Source organism: Ictidomys tridecemlineatus, chromosome 7 (genome assembly GCF_052094955.1).
Source record: "Ictidomys tridecemlineatus isolate mIctTri1 chromosome 7, mIctTri1.hap1, whole genome shotgun sequence".
NCBI lineage: Eukaryota > Metazoa > Chordata > Mammalia > Rodentia > Sciuridae > Ictidomys > Ictidomys tridecemlineatus.
In genome coordinates, this window is record NC_135483.1 from 169,972,990 (window position 1) to 169,992,063 (window position 19,074).

At 36.5% G+C, this 19,074-nt stretch overlaps 1 protein-coding gene across 13 annotated transcripts in view; it reads right to left on the reverse strand.

Moving 5' to 3' along the window:
• The window catches only part of Ino80d (INO80 complex subunit D), a 70,537-nt gene that overhangs the window by 40,892 nt on the left and 10,571 nt on the right, over positions 1-19,074 (reverse strand). For 6 of the 13 annotated variants that reach the window (XM_078017888.1, XM_078017887.1, XM_040294781.2 and 3 more), the window contains 4 exons: positions 10,633-10,683; positions 9,192-9,284; positions 8,841-9,087; positions 2,766-3,508 (listed from right to left, as the gene is read on the reverse strand). In XM_078017888.1, the coding sequence (XP_077874014.1) occupies positions 2,766-3,508; positions 8,841-9,058 (961 nt within the window). In that variant the 5' untranslated portion in view covers positions 9,059-9,087; positions 9,192-9,284; positions 10,633-10,683. Of the gene's footprint in view, positions 1-2,765; positions 3,509-8,840; positions 9,088-9,191; positions 9,285-10,632; positions 10,684-12,604; positions 12,663-18,407; positions 18,499-19,074 lie in introns of all 13 variants that reach the window. The other 7 variants (XM_078017893.1, XM_078017891.1, XM_078017890.1 and 4 more) reach the window with 3 other exon arrangements.

A 19,074-nucleotide genomic window follows, 5' to 3' on the forward strand; every position in this document is an offset into this window, starting at 1 on the left:
TTAATCAATGGATATTAGGGTTTGAGGTATTTTAATTTGTTCTTTTGGCTTATCTATATTTTAAAAGTTTTTTTTGGTGTGTTATGTGGGAGGGGCAGCGGTCCTGGGGCTTGAACCCAGAAAGTGCTTTACCGCTGAGCCACATCTCCAGCCCTTTTTATTTTTTGAGACAAGCTAAGTTGCTTAAGGCCTTGGTAAGTTGCTAAGGCAGGCTGGCCTGGAATTTGCCATCCTCCTGTAACAACTTTCGTCGTTGAGATTACAGGTGGGTGCCACCACACCCAGCTAAGAGTTTTGTTAAGTATTTTTAAATACGAAAAGTTGGTGTTTTTTATTTGTTTGTTTGTTACCAGGGAGTGAGCCCAGAGGTGCTTAACCATTGAGCCACATCCCAGCACTTTTTGTACTTTGATTTTGAGACAGGGTCTCACTAAGTTGCTGAGGCTGGCTTTGAACTTGTGATCCTCCTTCCTCAGCCTGAGCCACTAGGATTACAGACCTGTGCCACCACCCCTGGCTCAGTGTTAACAATATATGAAACAATATAAGCTACACAAGAAAAGCTACCACTCCCTTTTCCCATAAAACACATCCTGCCCAATTCCAGTCTCCCTGTAAGAGCCAATGTTAACAGCCCAGAAGCATATATCCTTTTACACTTTTTCCTATCTATGCAAACACCAAATAAGCAAATATCTATCCACATACTTAATCAATAAATATAATGATGTCCTTTGTTTTTGTAAAAATAAACAAAGCACATGAACAGAGTAACAAAGAACATCTCTTGATTTTTTTTCCACCTGATAAATCCTGGGCACATCCTGGTCAAAACATATACATTTCATTCAATTCTTTTAAATAGCTGCTTATTTAACACTTGTGTGTACAATAATTTATCAAGGTTTCCTGTCAGTTACTCAAGATATTTACAGATTTTTAATGTTGTAAGCAAAGCTGTAATAAAAAACCATTTTCACACACAGATTATTAGATAGGACATGTTATTCATAGAGTAGAGACCAGTGATGGTCTGAATATGAATTGTCCCCTGAAAAGCTCACGTTAGGAAATGTAGCAATGTTAAGAGGTGAAGACAGGATTTTGAAAGCTATAACCTCATTAGTGGATTAATCCATTTGATGGAATAATGATTTGAATGGATTACTGGGTAGTAACTGTAGGCCAATGGGGCACTGCTTAAGCATGTAGGTCACTGGGGCATGCCCTTGGGAACTGTATCTAGTCCCTAGCTCTCCCTCTCTGCTTCCTGGCTACCATGTAGTGACAGCTTTCCTCTACCATGCCCTTTCTGCCATGATGCTCTGCCTCATTTCAGGCCCAGAGCAATAAAGTTAGCTGACCATGAACTGAACCTCTGAATCCCTGACCCCAAAATAAACTTTTCCTCCTGTAAATTTTTGTCAGGTACTGTGGTCACAGTGATGAAAAGCTAACTAATACAAGTCCCAAAAGGGAATTTGTTGGCTATCAATAATTGTGTGTGTATATTTTTTTTAATATTTATATTTTAGGTGTAGATGGACACAACACAACGCCTTTATTTTTATGTGGTGCTGAGGATCAAACCCGGGTCCTGCCTGTGCTAGGCAAGCGCTCTACCGCTGAGCCACAATCCCAGCCCCAATATATATTTTTAAAGGTATTCTACATTACTCATCAACAAAGTATGAGATACAGGCAGGGTGCAGTGGCACATGCCTGTAATCCCAATGACTTGGGAGGCTGAGGTAGGAGGATTCCAAGTTAAAAGCCAGCCTCAGAAATTTAGCAATTTAGCAAGACCCTGTCTCAAAATAAAAAATAAGGGCTGGGGTTGTGGCTCAGCGGTAGAGCACTTGCCTGGCATGTGTGAGGCACTGGGTTTGATTCTCAGCACCATGTAAAATAAATAAAGGTCTATCAAAAACAACAACAACAACAACAACAACAAAAAAAATATATATATATATATATAAAAATAGATAGATAGATAGATAAATAAATAAATAAATGGGCTGGGAATATGGCTCAGTGGTAAAATGCCCCTGGATTCAACCCCCGGTACCAAAAAAAAAAGTATGACACAATACCCTTAGCAACATTGAGTATAATTTTTGTCAATCTGGTAATTAATTGTTTTAATCTATATTACCCTGACTCCAATGGGGAATTTTGTTTGTTTATTGACCATTAATATTTGTTCTTCTATTCATGTCCTTTGTTCATATTTTTACTGCTACCCACATCATGCAAAAGAATTTTTCCTGAAGTTAGAATAATAGTTCATATCACATTCAAAAAGGTTTAAATAATCAAAAACAAAACAAATAAACCCAACTATTAATAGTAAATACAAAAAAACCTTTAAATTAGAAAAAGATGTTTTATCTGTATTTTTCTCACTTTCCAACCATACACAGGTATTGTCTTGTGAATTTTTTTTTAAATGAAGCTTTGTGGTTTTTTTTCCCCCTGCTATTGGCAAATATTAGCAATGCTATTGATATTCTAAAATCCTACAATAAGACACAGAGAGTTCTGATAATCCCAGCAACTCGGGAGGTTGAGGCAGAGGAGCACTTGGGCCCAGGAGTTTGAGGCCAGCCTGGGCAACACAGAAACACTCATCTCCTCAAGCTTAAAAAGAAGCATCCAGAGCATCACTCTGTAAAGGTAGGTATTCTAGCCCTATCATTTATGTGGTAGCTGTGACAGAATGTGTTTATCTATACATATATGATATGGTAAAACCAAAAACTCACCTAAGTGGGGAAACAGATCAGTATCCAACTGATGTTTTTGTGTGCACAGTTTCACCAGTCTCTGCAGCTGACTTATACAAGAGAAGTGTGGAGAGAAGGCTGTGGCTTTCATAAGGACCCGGTCAGTCCTGGGGGGGTCCACGACGGGAGCCCTACTGGATGGCAGGAAGGGCAGAGGCCTCTTGTGAGACAACTGCCTTGCTTGTGCTATAGTGTGTGTGGTGGGGGCCACTCCCTGCATTGGTAGGCTGGTGTTCTGAGGTTGAGGTGACTTGCAGACAGAACCCTGCGGCGGCGCTGGAGGTTTTAAAGTGGATAAAGGTGACAGTTGGGAGTGCTGCTGCGGAGGCTGCTGCTGGGAAGGTGCAGGAGGGGGACTAAAGTGCTCTTGTCGAACTTTTAAAATCTCTGTCTCTCTCTGGCGCTGCCGATTCTGGGCCAATTTGCTCTGCAACTTCTTTCTCACAGTTGCCCCTTTCTTCAGATCATCATCTTCCTCGTTGAAAGCAAATGGGTCTTCCAACTCAGTTTCCAGGTAGTGGAGAGGGACCCTTGCCCCAGGTGGAGAGAGGGACATTCCATCCAGTCCATTGGGCATCTTCAAGGCCAGCGTGGGCACTGTCAAGCTAAAGGCCATGGTATCCATCTGGTGCCTGACTTTCACCTCATCTATAGGATCATTCTTTTTCTTCCTCTCTTTTTTCGGGATAAAGCCAAGTACCTGCAAGTGGCTGTTGCAGTACCTTTAAAAGTATATGGGAAAATGTGCATGAAACATATGAAGAATATAAAAATTACATATTATACAATGTGAATCCTATAGGTTAAAAATTTCATGACTATAGTAACTCTTGATCTTCATTGATTTAATACATAACTTTCACAACTCTCAAGCATTCCTCAAAGTCTGCATGATTCTGCTGAGGCAAATATGCAAACTGAATATGAGCAGAGTTGGCCAGACAGAGGCAAGTCAGTCATCTAGTGAGGGCCCTGATAATAACTAGACCACTGCTTATCACATGATTTGTTGTTCTTCATTCAGAGTCTGAAGGATCATTTAAAATTCTTTTATGGACAAAAATATATATTCCAATACCATTTAAGTATTTACTTTAGGAGATTCATAGAGAAGCATCCAGATGCTTATGTCATAACTCTCAAGAATATGAAGGGTTTAAGGGTTCACTGTGTGCTTTATACAGAGAGAGACAGAGAGAGAATAACATGAGAACAGAATAAAATAAGAGAAAAAAACTGGTTAATGGAATTGTAGGTGGAATGAGTTTCTCAATAAAAAAAATATAAGAACTTGGACTATCTCCTCTAATATCAGTAGGCACGAATATAATGCACTTCATACAGATTAGGAAACTAAGCTTCATGAACTTGCCCAAACCATTTTCCATTTGGAAAGTGACATATTTGAGACTTGAACTAAAATCAAAGCTCATGTCTCATTCATCTTCAACAATGAGCAGGCTATCTTTGCAATGTAAATGTCATTTTTAAGACATTAAAAGAATAAAACATAAAATTAAAAATACATATATTAGGAAAGGATAGAGTCTTGTTACATAATGAGAAAGTAGAAGACATGATACACCAATTAATCACTCTAAAAACTCATGGAGGCTTTTAATCAACAGAATATTTCACCTCTAAACTCACATTATTCACACAGTTTCACTTATGAATATTTACTCAGTATATTTACTTAGTATACATAAAAACAGTATTCCATGCTTAAGAAAATTTGAAAATTGCTGGCTTAAACAAAATTAGACATTGATTTTGTTGTTGCTTGTTTCTTCTGAAATTTTTCTCAAAACATTTTGTATAATATGCACTAAGAAGTTCCAAAACGGATGTGTACCCGTCTGGCAGTGTTTCTCCAAGTTATCTGAGAGCTTGCTTGGAGGTTCTAGCAGGAGACTGCATCTACTTGTGTATCTTTGACCAAGGTTGTCCTCTTTGACCAAGCATGAAATCTTCAAGTTATTTGAAAATGGAACCTATTCTTTTGAAATACAGATGATACCTCCAAGTCCAACTAGCAGATTTGTGCTAGGTACCACATATACCTTAAATAAAAGAGATTCAGAAAGCTGTAGCCAGCAGCCAGGCATGGTAGTGCACACCTGTAATCCCAGAGATTTGGGAGGAGGCAAGAAGATCCAAGTTCAAAGCCAGCCTCAGTTACTTAGTGAGATCCTGTCTCTAAATAAAAATTGAAAAGAGGTGGGGATATGGATCAGTGGTAATGCACTCCTCGTTATTAAAAAAAAAAAAAAAAGAAAGAAAGAAAAAGGCTGTAGCCAGCAAGGAAAGGAATATTAGGAAAACTACATTAACCAAAAAGTGAAAAACAATAAAACAATTTAGTAAAACTTAAACAGTGGGGAAGGGGTACAGGTAGGTACAGTGGCAAATGCCTGTAATCCCAGTGGCTCAGGAGGCTGAGGCAGGAGGACTCCCAGTTCAAAGCCAGCTTTACCAACTTAGCAAGGCTCTAAGTAATTCAGTGAGACCCTGTCTCTAAATAAAATACTTAAAAAAAAAAAAAAAAAAGGCAGGGGGGTGGTATGTGGTTAAGTGCCCCTGGGTTCAATACCTGGTACCAAAAAAAAAAAATTTAAATAGGGGTTTGGGGCTGTAGCTCAGTGGTAAAGCACTTGCCTAGCATGTGTGAGGCACTGGGTTCAAGCCCCAGCACCACATAAAAATAAATAAATAAAATAAAGGTACTGAGTCCATCTACAATTAAAAAATATATACCTAAAAAAAAATTTAATTGGCGGGACAGAGGAGAAGGGGACCATCGGGAAGGGGTAAAAGAGCAAATAGGGAAAATAACATGATTTAGTACATTATATGTATATATAAGAATGTCATCCAGGGGCTGGGGTTGTGGCTCAATGGTAGAGCGCTTGCCTCACCTGTGAGAGGCATTGGGTTTGATTCTCAGCACCACATGTAAATAAATGAATAAAATAAGGTTCATCAACAACTAAAAAATATTAAAGAATGTCATACCAAATTTTGTATAATTTGGCATCATTAATAAGCACTAATAATTATAATTTAAGAGAGTAAATGGTTTTTGTTGTTTTCAACTCAATTCTATAATTAACAAAAGCTTATTAGCTTTTTAGGGAGGAACAATGATGTAGTTTTTTGGGGTTTTGTTTTTTTAGTTTAGAAATCAAACTTCTCTGCTCATTTATATGTGGACAACCCCAGCTGGTAAATGAGGCTGCTCTGTGCTACTGACTAGAATGAGGCTCATTGACAGAGGCAGCCTTCCCTCTCAGCACCCTTGATTCTAGATACTGGGACAACACCACCACCCACAACAAATAGTCTGGACTCTTAAAAACTCTGCTTCTTGGGGCTGGGGTTGTGGCTCAGCAGTAGACTGCTTGCTTAGCATGTGCTAAGCCCTGGGTTCGATCCTCAGCACCACATAAAAATAAAGAAAGAAAATAAAAGTATAAACATATATATATATTTTTTTAAACTCTGCTTCTTTTAAGTGGAAAAATTCTTTATAACTAGACTATAGTAACTTAGTTATGGGAACAACATTTAAAATAAGTATATAGATTTAAATTTTCAGTCTAAAAGAACCACCACCTGGAAATGACTGCTAATGGAGTCAGGGTTTCTTTGGGGATAATAAATATGTTCTAAAATTCGATTATGATGATAGCTGTGTAGTCTTGTGTCGTAGTAAAAACTACTGACTAGTACCCTTTGAATGAATGAACTGTATGGTATGTGAATCACATCTTAATTAAGCTATTAAAAATAAATATATATATATATATATCAACATATATATATATTTAAACATATATAGGTTTAAACATATTAACATGAATTCAACCTGGATTTATTGAGGTAACAAGAATATCACCTCTTTTGGGGTGGAGTTGTGGCTCAGTGGTAGTGTGCTTTCCTAGCATGTGTGAGGCACTGAGTTCTATCCTCAGCACCACATAAAAAAATAAATAAACAAAACAAAGGTATTGTGTGCATCTACAACTGAAAAAAAAAAATAATAACATTACCTCTTTTGACTTCACTTTAATTTATTTTCAGGCAACCCTACAAGCAACAAAAATACCGAGGGCGAGATGTACCTGTGGAAGAGTACTTGCCTAGCATGCACAAAGCCCTGGGTTCAATTCCCCAGTGCTTAAAAAAAAAAAATCCCCAGTGCTGAAACAAAAAAATTCCTATAATTTTCATTGATGTGGTCATAAAACAATTTTGAAAAAAATAAGTATAACTTGTTATTTCTTGCATAGCTTCTCTTAACACAGAAACACAAAAAACTTCTTTCCCTTATCCTTTCCTCAAAAGAAGAAATTACTTTGAAGACAAAGATGAAGACAAATACTTCAGAATTAAAATTTTAAAGAAATTCAGGACTCTTTCTTCAGGCTTACTGTTAACTATCAAGATAATACATGCTTTAGCACAAATAGGGACAAAAAAAAAAAAAAAAAAAAAAACCAGAAGAAATCCAAGGCTGACAATTGCAATTGTGATAAACTGAATTTAAGACAAAATTATAGAAATGTATTTACAATGGAGCTTGAAGAAATTACTCCAAGCTTAGAAATTGGGCTGTTAAAAGAGAGCAGGGGTAAGAAATTATTATTTTCAGTGAGCTAAAACCCACTAGATAGATATGTTTAGCCTAATATACAGGTCCCTTTCTCATCTGAGATTAAAATTTTATTTCTTGCCTCACTAAGCAGCTGTTTCTAACTTTCAGGTATTGTTATTTGAAGCCTTAATGCTCATTAGAAATTCTAGTAGGGTACTCCCAAATCACCACATTATATATATTCTCATTTTGGTTGGATCTCTACCAACACAAATTATTTCACACGAAAAAATTAAAAAACAGTATTTACTATGACATAAAAAAACACGTCTCTCTTTTTCAACTAATGTATACTGGTAGCATTTGCTTATGTATACAATTGTGGGTGAGAGTGTGAGGGTGTGTGGGTGTATGGGTGTGCACGCATGATCTAAGATGGAAGTAAAAGTTTCAACTCTTATACCTAAAGATAACTATCTAAAACTTCGGGAAAACAAGCATACATCCCTGTGTCATGTTCCACAATGATAAGAATGGTTTCTGGAGAACTAAAGAAAAAGATACATGAAGAAGAGATTATATCTGAAAGCATAAATTTTCTTAAGACTATGAAAGACAATGGGTCTTAACTCCTTTCAAAATAACTTCCACACTTTAGCCTACCCATAAAGCAAAAAGTGTTTAAATTATGGTAAACAAAATGTATTTGGAACCCTTTTTGACCAAAAAAAGTCAAAATTATATATAAGACAATGCCAAAACTTAGTAGTCTGTTTAGGAAGTAAATCTTCTAAATATTTTGAATACTATTTTAAATCCTCTTTTAATTAGAATTTTTTTAAAAAAATATTTAGTTTTTAGTTGCAGTTGGACACAATACCTTTATTTTATTTATTTATATGTGGTGCTGAGGATAGAACCCAGGGCCTTACATAGCTAAGCAAGTGCTCTACCGCTGAGCCACAACCCCAACCCTTAATTAGGATTTAATTACATATATTTAATTAACATATCCTTCACTATCTTTCATGCATATATTTAAAAACACCCAAATTATTATAAATTATTACAGTTATTTCCTATAGTTTCTTTCTCTAGGCAGATGGATAAAACTAAGTAGAAAAGACGGGAATACTTTATAAGGACACAAACCAAGTAAACTAGTACCAAGAAGCCAAGCAGAAATTTTCGGGGCAAATAATTTAAAAACAAAATTCTACAAGTCTATGAAATGAATAAAAAAGAAAACACTTGCACATATTTTTAAAATAATTCCTCAAACTTACTACTCTGTTTAAAAGAAATTTCAATCTTTTAAGAAGTATTCCCAAGTTTATTTGGATTCCCCCAGAACTCAACATTTAAATTCACCACACTTAAAGGGCGAGAAAGGAAAAAAGAGAAGACAGAAGACAAGGAGGCAAGCTTACCCTTGAAATCAAGGACTGACTGCTTACCTACGATCCTCTGATTTGGGGATGGGGTTGGTGCAGCGCTGGCTGTTGTACTTGGCCACATATTCACATTGCTTGAAGGGGGCAGTCTTGTCCTCCAGAACGTGTCTGATACAGAAAGCGTAGCCGTTGAGACGCCGCTGCTTGCACAGTTTGGGGCTATACGAGCACAAGGGCTTATTGTCAACCTCAGAGAAGTGTATATGTTTCCCTTCATACATCACGTGACTCTATTCCTTGTGAACATCAGCTAAAGGGCCACCACAAAAAAAGAAACCCAAATGATCAATCAGAGAGCACAAGGTAGATTTAAATTGAGAATTTCACTGAGGAACTTTGGCCTCACAGCCATACCTGATTTTAAATCTTCTGCACCATAGCAATGTTAAGAAAACCCCAAGGATACCACAGTTTGGAACGCTGCTGAATCGAGATGAAGCAAACTGTCTATAAAAACATCAAAAGCCTAGTTAACAAGTAGAAATAAGCAAAGCTAGTTCATCCAGGTTATAAAATATGTCACTATCACCCTTCCTAATGTAATGGATTCTTCCTTATACTCCAACATCTCATTAATGTGGTCAAATAGGAAAAAAAAAAAAAAGACATTATAAAATATGCTATCTTATCTCTCAAAATGGAACTAAACAACATTTACTCAGGTTAAGTTTTGCAAATACCTTAAAGCAGAACTCCTCCACCAAATGAACTGTCACCAGTACAGGTCTTTTTACAGGTGTTTATGTACTTGTATTTTTAGAAAACCAAATCCCTTTACTGGGCCAATGGAATAACTATAGACCTAAAACCTCTCTCAGAAATTCTACATTTTTTTCTCTTCTTTTTCTTTCTTTCTTCTTCTTCTTCTTCTTTTTAAATTTTTAGTTGTAGATAGACACAGTATCTTTATTTTATTTATTTATTTTTATGTGGTGCTAAGGATCGAACCCAGTGCCTCTCACATGCTGGGTAAGCACACTACCATGGAGCCACAGCCAGTCTCTACCTTTTTTCTTATGTTAACAAAATATTTGCCAATTTGTAACAAATGTTTATGAAACATAAAAATAGAGCAAATAAAATATAAAATAGGAAGGAGGGATGGGAATAATCTTGTCAAAAGGAATCCAAATACTACATATAATTATAATGCTCTAATAAAAAGTAAAATTTTTAAAAAATTTTATTTTCCTTCTAATACTCCACCACACTATAACATCTAAACTCTAAGCTTTTTCAACACAAAGCCTAGTCATCCAACCACACTTATATCATCCAGCACTCCACCCCACCTGGTGCTTCTAATTACTGGAAGTAGGATAATAATCATTGCTTAAGCCTTCTGAGATTCCATTAGAAAATGGAAGGGAATTTTACAATACTGACTACCTTTCTATACCCAAAAGACCTTTGCCTTTGCCTATACCCTTCTGCCCCCAAAAGGGTAGCTATTACACAACCCCATAGGAGTCCACAACAATGAAACTCAAACCTATTTTGCAAAGTCAGTGTCTCTGAGAGCTGATGCAGTCCAACCCATCCTCCCAAAACTGATGGAACAGCTTAAGATACCAGCTACAGGAACACTTGGGAAATACCCTTTCATTCAGAATCTGAACATGGAGCTAGGGTGAAACTCAGTGGTAAAGTGTATGTTCTTATCATGTGCAAAGCCCTGGTTTCAACCCTTAGTGCTAAAAAAATAAAAACAAAAGAAAAAAGGTTGAATGAAACATTCCTTATACCAGCAAATGACAAGAAACATAAATACTTGAGCCCCAAATCTAACACTTACTGTGTTATCTTGAACAAATCATTTAACCTCTCTGAATCTCAGTTTTCTCATCTGTAAAATAGGAATAATAGGAGATGTTATCACTGTTGTTCTAAGGATCAAATGATACAAAGCATGTAACAGTAAGGATCATGCCTAGCATATGGTAAGTGCTGGATAAATTTAAGTTATTATTCACAAATGTTAATTCTTTTTTAAGAAACATTTTAAAAAATATTTTTTATGAACACAATACCTTTATTTTATTTGTTTTCATTTTTATATGGTGCCAGGGATCGAATCCAATGCCTCACACATGATAGGCAAGTGCTCTACTGAGCCACAACCCCGGCCCATAAATGTTAATTCTTATATTACTAATTTCACCTACTAGTGATAATGGTAGCATATTTGTATTCTCCTTAAGAAACATTTCGATAACTTTAATAGATTAAAAAAACATGCAATATTAACAAATCACTCAAATTACTAAGTAAATCTAATAACATCAATATGAAACAAAAATTAGAGCTTTTCCTTTCCACCTTATTGGGATGCAAGAGTTGGACTACAAATTCATTTAGCTTTCCTAAAGGTCTGAATAGTTAGGACAGGAAATATGTCAAAGCAACCCAGGCAGTTTTTCATTCTTATACTCTCTTAAACTACTCATCTACCTGGCAAAGTCTTTCACAAATTAGTTCAAGTAAGTGTGTATGAACTTCAGTGAAAAAATACCCTAGGTACAATTAAGCTTAAAAAGTTATATACAGTTCCTTAGCCCATTTATTGATTGGGTTGTTTTGTTTGGGGGTGTTTTCTGAGTTCTTTATATATCCTGGAGATTAATGCGCTATCTGAGGTGCATGTGGTAAAGATTTTCTCCCATTCTGCTGGCTCTCTTCACTTATTGATTGTTGCCTTTGCTGAGAAGAAGCTTTTTAGTTTGAAGCTGTCCCATTTATTGATTCTTGATTTTACTTCTTGCACTTTAGGAGACTTGTTAAAGAAGTCAAATCCTAAGCCAACATGGTGAAGATTTGGGCCTATTTTTTCTTCTATTAGGCACAGGGTTTCTGTTGCCTAAGTCTTTGATCCACTTTGAGTTTTGTGCAGGGTGAGAGATAGGGGTTTAGTTTCATTTTGTTACATGTGGATTTCCAATTTTCCCAGCACTATTTATTGAATAGGCTAGTTTTTCTCTACTAAATGTTTTTGGCGCCTCTGTCTAGCACGATAGCTGTATTTATGTGGGTTTGTCTCTTTGTCTTCTATTTGTACTACTGGTGTACATGTCTGTTTTGGTGCCAATATCACCATTTTTGTTACTAAGGCTCTGTAGTATAGTTTAAGGTCTAGTATTGTGATGCCTCCTGCTTCAATCTACTCTCATGTATAACTAATTAAAACAAATAAAAAACTTTTTTTTGAAAAAGTCATTTACAGAATCTGTTTGATTACCTTTATAGAAAAAAAAGAAAGAAAGAAAGAGGGCTGGGATTGTAGCTCTTTGGTAGAGCGCTTGTCTGGTGCTCATAAGACCCTGGGTCAATCCTCGGCACCACATAAAAATAAATAAACAAAATAAAGATATTGCATCATCTACAACTAAAAAAATAATTTTTAAAAAAGAAACAAACCTGTGTGTTGGTATGTAGAAGAATATTTTACAAATCACATAAGTCTAAGGGCAAGAATGGAGGGATATGAAAGGCAATGCTTACATTTTACTATGAAATTTTCTAGCTATGCAATCAAAATTGAGGATTTCGGGCTGGGGATGTGGCTCAGTGGTAGAGCGCCTGCCTGGCGTTCGATTCCCAGCACCACATAAAAATTAAAATAAAGATATTTTTAAAAAAGAATTTAAAAATTGAGGATTTCATCTTTCTTTCCAGTTTTTTAAGCATATATTCTCCCATAACTCAATTAGCTAGAACCACTAGAAAAAATGTTAAGCAATAATAGCAAAGCTGTGCATAATGTCACACACCTGTGATCCCAGGTACTCTGGAGGCTGAGGCAGAGACTCAGTGAGACTCTGTCACAAACTAAAAAAATAAAAGAGTCATGGATGTAGCTCAATGATAGAGCACCACTGGGTTTAATACCCAGTACAACAAATAATAATCATGATGATGATAATAATGACGACAGTGGCAGCAACACTGTTAACTCCTAAATTTAAATAACTGCTTCATTAGAAATAATGCTAACTTGCATCACATCACAACACATATTCCATATTTGTAGTTCCATGGCAAAGTGTATGCTTAGCACATGCTAGGCCCTGGGTCAATCTCAAGCACCAAACAAAGAAAAGAAAAAAAGTAAACCACAGGGGCTGGGGTTGTGGTTCAGTGGTTCAGCACTTGTCTCGCACATGTGAGACTCTGGGTCCGATCTTCAGCACCACATAAAAATAAAGAAAGATATTGTGTCCATCTACAACTAAAAAAAAATTTTTTTAAAAAGCAACCCACAATTCCTATTATTTATTTATTTATTTATTGGTGCTGGGGATTGAACCCAGGGCCTTGTGCATGCACAGCAAGCACTCTGCCAGCTGAGTTACATCCCTAAGCCCAACAATTCCTATCTTACTAAGAATAGGTTTTTGAGCTGGGCACGCTGAAAAATACCTGTAATCCCAGCAATTTGGGAGACTGAGGCAGGATGTTCACAAGTTGGAGACCAGCCTCTGTCAATTATCAAGACCCTCAGCAATTTAAAAAGGTACTCTCAAAATAAAAAAAAATAGCAAGTCAGGGGGATGTAGCTCAGAGGTTAAGTGACCCAAGTTCAATCCCCAGTATAAAAAAAGGGGGGGGGATGGGGACCAGAAATGTAATTCATTGGTAAAGCACCCCTGGGTTAAGACCCCCAATACTGTCAAGTTTCTTAGTTTTTGTTTTATTTGGAAGAGTTGAATCAAAAATATCCTACTAATCTAACTTCTATTTTTCCTTATCTTTTTGTCTTAAAAATTTTAATGGTGAGCTGGGTATGGTGGCGCACACCTGTAATCCCAGCGACTCTGGAGGCAGAGGCAGGAAGATGCTGAAGCCAGACTCAGCAAGGCCCAAAGCAACTTAGTAAAAGTTGATGGTTAATTTAACCAATTTTTTCATCACCTAGGGAAATCTTATTTCCTGTTTACACTTTTAAAATTATGGTGTTCAACACCTCCATATAAGAAAAATATAAGAGGGCTGGGGATGTGGCTCAAGCGGTAACGCGCTCGCCTGGCATGCGTGCGACCCGGGTTCGATCCTCAGCACCACATACCAACAAAGATGTTGTGTCCACCGAGAACTAAAAAATAAATATTAAAAATCTCTCTCTCTCTCTCTCTCTCTCACTCTCTCTTTAAAAAAAAAAAAAAAAGAAAAATATAAGAAAAGCCAACTTGGTTACCATATATTATTTATTCTTTTAATGTGCTGTTGAATGACACCAATATCTAGGATTTGGTTTTTTTTTTTTTTTACTTTTTATCTTTTTTTTTGGTAATCAGGGATTGAACCCAGGGGTGCTAACCACTGAGCCACATCCCCAGTCCTTTTTATTTTGAGACAGATTCTCACTAAGGTGCTTAGGGACTCACTAGTTTGCTGAGACTGACCTCAAACTTTTGATCCTCTGGCCTCAGTCTTCAAAATTGCTGGGATTATAAGCAAGTGCCTCTATGCCCAGCAAGATTTTTGTATTTTGAGAATGGTATAGTTTTCTTCTGTGTGTTTTGGCAGATTGATATCAATATAATGTTGCAAAAAGTAATTTACAAAACAATTTTTTAATTTTCCTGTTCTTTTTTCTACGTGCGTGTACACACAGGTTGTGTTGGGGATCTAACCCAGGGCCTCCTGAGAGCTAGGCAGAACTCTACCACTGAGCTTACACCTCCATCCCTCTCTTTCTGTTCTTTAAGAATGTAAAAAGCATTTCAGTTATCTATGTTCCTTGGGTTGCTTGAGCCTAATAGTGCTCTTCTGTTTTCAATTTATCTGTATCCAGTTGAGCAGAGTAAACTTTTTACATTTAATTTTCTAAATATCCATGTCCTACTGTACGTTCACATACAATGTGATATTTGTTTTTTCTCCCTTTGTTCATGATGAGCTTTAGTTTATCTGCTTAATATTTTTATCAACACTGTCTACCAAAAATAAAAAACATCTTAGAGTTATTAGCACTCTCATTTATCTACTTCCTCAATTTCTGCTTTTATCTCTGCTAATACCATCCTTCCACTTTCTTCCAATTATTTTATTCTATTTCTTGGATTGAATTTGCATTCTTTTCCAGCTTAATATTATTCTATTTACATCTATGAATTTTCCTTTGAGTACAGCTTTAACTATATGTCCCATAGGTATTAATACACAGAATTTTGACTATCAGCACATTCTACCATTTGGTTTAATTTTTTATTTTTCCTTTGACCCAAGAGTTAGTCTTTTTCAGGGCTGGGGTTGTGGCTCAGTGGTAGAATGCTTGCTTAGCATGCATGAGGCACTGGGTTTGATCCCCAGCACCACATAAAAAAACTAAATAAATAAAATAAAGGTGGTGTGTCCATCTACAACTAAAAATATTCTTCTTAAAAAAAGAGGTTTTTTTTTTTCAAATGGAAAATTTTTGTACTTTTCTGTTTAAATTCTAGAAAAGAAATAGGATTATAATCTACATATATCTTTGCTTCTTATATTAACTAAATTTTCTTTGGAGGCCTAAAGGGTGTATGAAAAAAAATAATTGTTTTCATGGTATGTTGTTTGTTACACCATTTATGATGTTATTAACCTCATGTGTCATATCCTATGTCATAACCTATTCTCTATTCTTGTTCTATCAAGGACTGGAAGAGTTGAATCAAAAATGCCCTACTATAATCTAACTTCTATTTTTCCTTATCTTTTTGTCTTAAAAATTTTAATGGTGAGCTGGGTATGGTGGTGCACACCTGTAATCCCAGCGACTCTGGAGGCAGAGGCAGGAAGATGCCAAAGCCAGACTCAGCAAGGCCCAAAACAACTTAGTAAAAAATTAAAAGGGGTGGGGATGTGGCTCAATGGTAAAGTGCCTCTGAGTTCAATCTCCAGTACAAAAAAATAAGGAACGGAAGGATTGGAGTAGAGTATATTTAACATCCAAGAAAGGAATGGGGGGAAAGGGAAAAAAGAGGAAGGGAGGGAGGGAAGAAATAGCAGGGCTGGGGATATACTTCAGTGATAGAGCCTGGCATGCATAAAGGTCCTGGGTTCAATCCTAGGTCTGCAAAAAGAAAAACAAAAGTAACTCAATCAATTCTCTTTGTGTTGAGTTCAATGTGGCTTGCCTAGTTAAATCTCTGCACATTCTTTGCTCTCAACTTTTCTCATTCACTGTTTAAGATGGTAAGTCAGAAAACCTATGGTTTAGAGGGCAAATTTGAAACACTACCTGTTTTTGTAAATAAAATTTTACTGAATACAGCCATGCTCATTCACTTAAATACTGTCCATGTCTGCTTTGGGGGCTATCATAAGCTGAGCAGATGTGACAGACATCACAGAGCCACAGGCTGAAAATACTCACTAAAGTATGATTTACTGTTTTGTTGCTGTTGTTTATTTTTTACAGTGCTAGGGATCAAACCCTGGATCTCATGCATGCTAGACATATGCTCTACCACTGAGCTACACCCTCAGCCTTATTCCTAGCTATTTGCGGGGCGGGGGTGGGGGGGTGTACTGGAGATTGAACCCAGTACACTCTACCACTAAACTATATCCCAGTCCACAGCTCTTTCTATTTTTTTAGTTTGAGACAGGATCTCACTAAATTCCCTGGGCTAGCCTTGAATCTGGGACCTCCTAGCCTTGCTGGGACCACACCTGGCTTTATCAACTATTAAATACTCTTTTATTAGATTTGACTTTTGCTTCAGTTTACTTATATGACAGATATTTCATCTCAATTCATTATATTTCTTTGTACTGTTTGTAAATTTTAATTCATTACATATTCCACCATATAGCTGTTTTCTTGGAAGATTTATAGTTTCTCCATTAGAAGTCATTTCTTGATTTCAGAAAGATAACTGTATGTATCAGCATTATTGCTGAAAATTATTGTTAAAAATATTTTAATTGAACAAGGTACTGTGGTGCACATGTGTAATCCTAGCAGCTCAGGAGGCTGAGGCAGGTGGATCACAAGTTCAAGGCCAACCTCAGCAATTTAGTGAGACCATGGGCACTTAGTGAGATCCTGTCTCAAAATAAAAAGGGCTAGGGATGTGGCTTAGCAAAACACTTATAACACTGAGCTACTTCCACATCCCTTTTCACTTTTTATTTTAAAGACAGCATCTCACTAAATTACCCAGCCTGGTGATGAACTCAACAATTCTGCCTCAACCTTTTGAATAGCCACGTTTATAGGAGTGTATGCCCAGCCTCCTTCATTTATTGTGTTGACATGGTATCAATTATTGGTATGCTAGATGTACTATATTCCTTATCTATCATTGTCTCTAAAGTCTTTAATTTTTTCTTTTTTGATTTCTTAAATTTCTCAAGCTTGCCTCCATTATCTATTGCTTTCAAAGTTAACATTCATTTGTATAAATGACCATGCTTTTCTCTTTATTCTGTACACTGGTTTCATCTGCTCACTCTTATCTCTTTCAGTTGTTATTATTTTTCTTGAACTTTAAAATCTCATCTTTAAATTCTAATTTCAGAGGAGCCATACCTCACCACTACTCCACCCCATCTCCTCCCACTGGAACTACTTGATCACAATTTTCACCTACTCTGCTGTTTTTGAAAAAATTTCCCCCCCAGTCCTGGGGATGGAACTGAAGGCCAAGCAAGTCAAGCATGCCAAGCAGGTTCTTACCACTGAGTTGCGTCCCCAGCCCCTGGTTTTTTGAAAATTTTTATCACTGTTCTCTGGAGGTTCTAACTCCTTGCTGGACTACTTTCCCAAGCCCATAAGTACCCACTTGCCATAGATTTGGAAGGGATGATTCTTTAGTCTTGATTCCTTTTTAGTTGATAAACATGAGCAGCTGTTGAGTTTCCTTGCTAACAATTTCTGCCTCAATTTTTTTGGGGGAACAGGGAGGAGCATTACTAGGGATTGAACCCAGGGACACTACCTCTGAGCTATATCCCCACCCCTTTTTTTGAGAGAAGGTCTTGCTAAATTGCCTGTGCTGGCTTGGAACTTGCAGTTCTCCTGCCTTAGCCTCTCGAAACCCTGGCATTCTGGGTTTGTGCCTTTATGCTCCATCCATTTTGAACTTGCAAAAATGGTAGGACTGCAGTTTATAATTCTGCCCCACCTCCTGGGCCACTTGGGGAGCCCAATACATGCCCTACTTTGTCATTCCAAGGAAGAAGTTATTGCCCTCAGGGTGTGTCACCTACTTGGGAGAAAGCTGCTCCCCTCACCAATCTGATTCTAAAGAGGAAATCATTCTTTCTTAGTATCTTGTCTTAATTTTCTCTGTACCTAAGGACATCTAATTTTCACATATTCTGATTATGAGCTTATGGTAGTTATTCCAGATTTGAGTTTCTTTTCTCTAATTCTATTTCTATTATTTTGTGGTTGGTTTAGAGAGGAAAAAGAGATGTAAGTACTGTACCATCATTAACCAGATGTATCTACATTGTAAAACATAACATAATAAAATCAAAATCATAAACCTTACAAACTTTCTCATAATTCTGAATTCTTTTTTAAATTAAAGAACTTGCTAAATTCGTGTCATTTTCCCTTTAAAGGCGAAAAGTATTTACTTATTAAACACTTAGGAAAAGTTTTTCATTTTCTCAATAGTTGTGAATGCCATAATGCAAGACATACTTTTTGTCCTTAGAAAATCATAATCTATAAAATGAGACATTAAAAAGAAAGGGAGTGAAAGAAAGTCCTTGGAAAACTTGACCCAGTTGCTACACTCCTCGGCACATACCCGAAGACTTAAAGCCAGCAAAAAAATAAATAAATAAAATAAAATAAAATAAAATATATATATATGGCCATATCAATGTTTATAGCAGCTCAATTCCAATAGTTAGTGCCCTTCAACAACAGATAAAGAAAATGTGGTATGTATACACAACAGAATATTACTCAGCCATAAAAAAGAATGAAATTATGCCATTTGCCAGTAAATGGATGGAAGTGGAGACTATCATGCTACATGAAATAAGACAATCCCAAAAGACTAAAGGCCGAAAGGGAAGGGAGGGAGGATAGGAAAAGAAAATAGAATAGAATGAATCGAACATAACTTCTATGTTCATATAGGACTACACAACCAATGAAACTCCACATCGTGTAAAACCACAAGAAGGTATACTTCATATATGAATAATACATCAAAATACATTCTACTGTCATGTATACCTAAAAAGAACACATTTTTTACAAGAAAAAAAAAGAAAGAAAGGGAGCAGATAA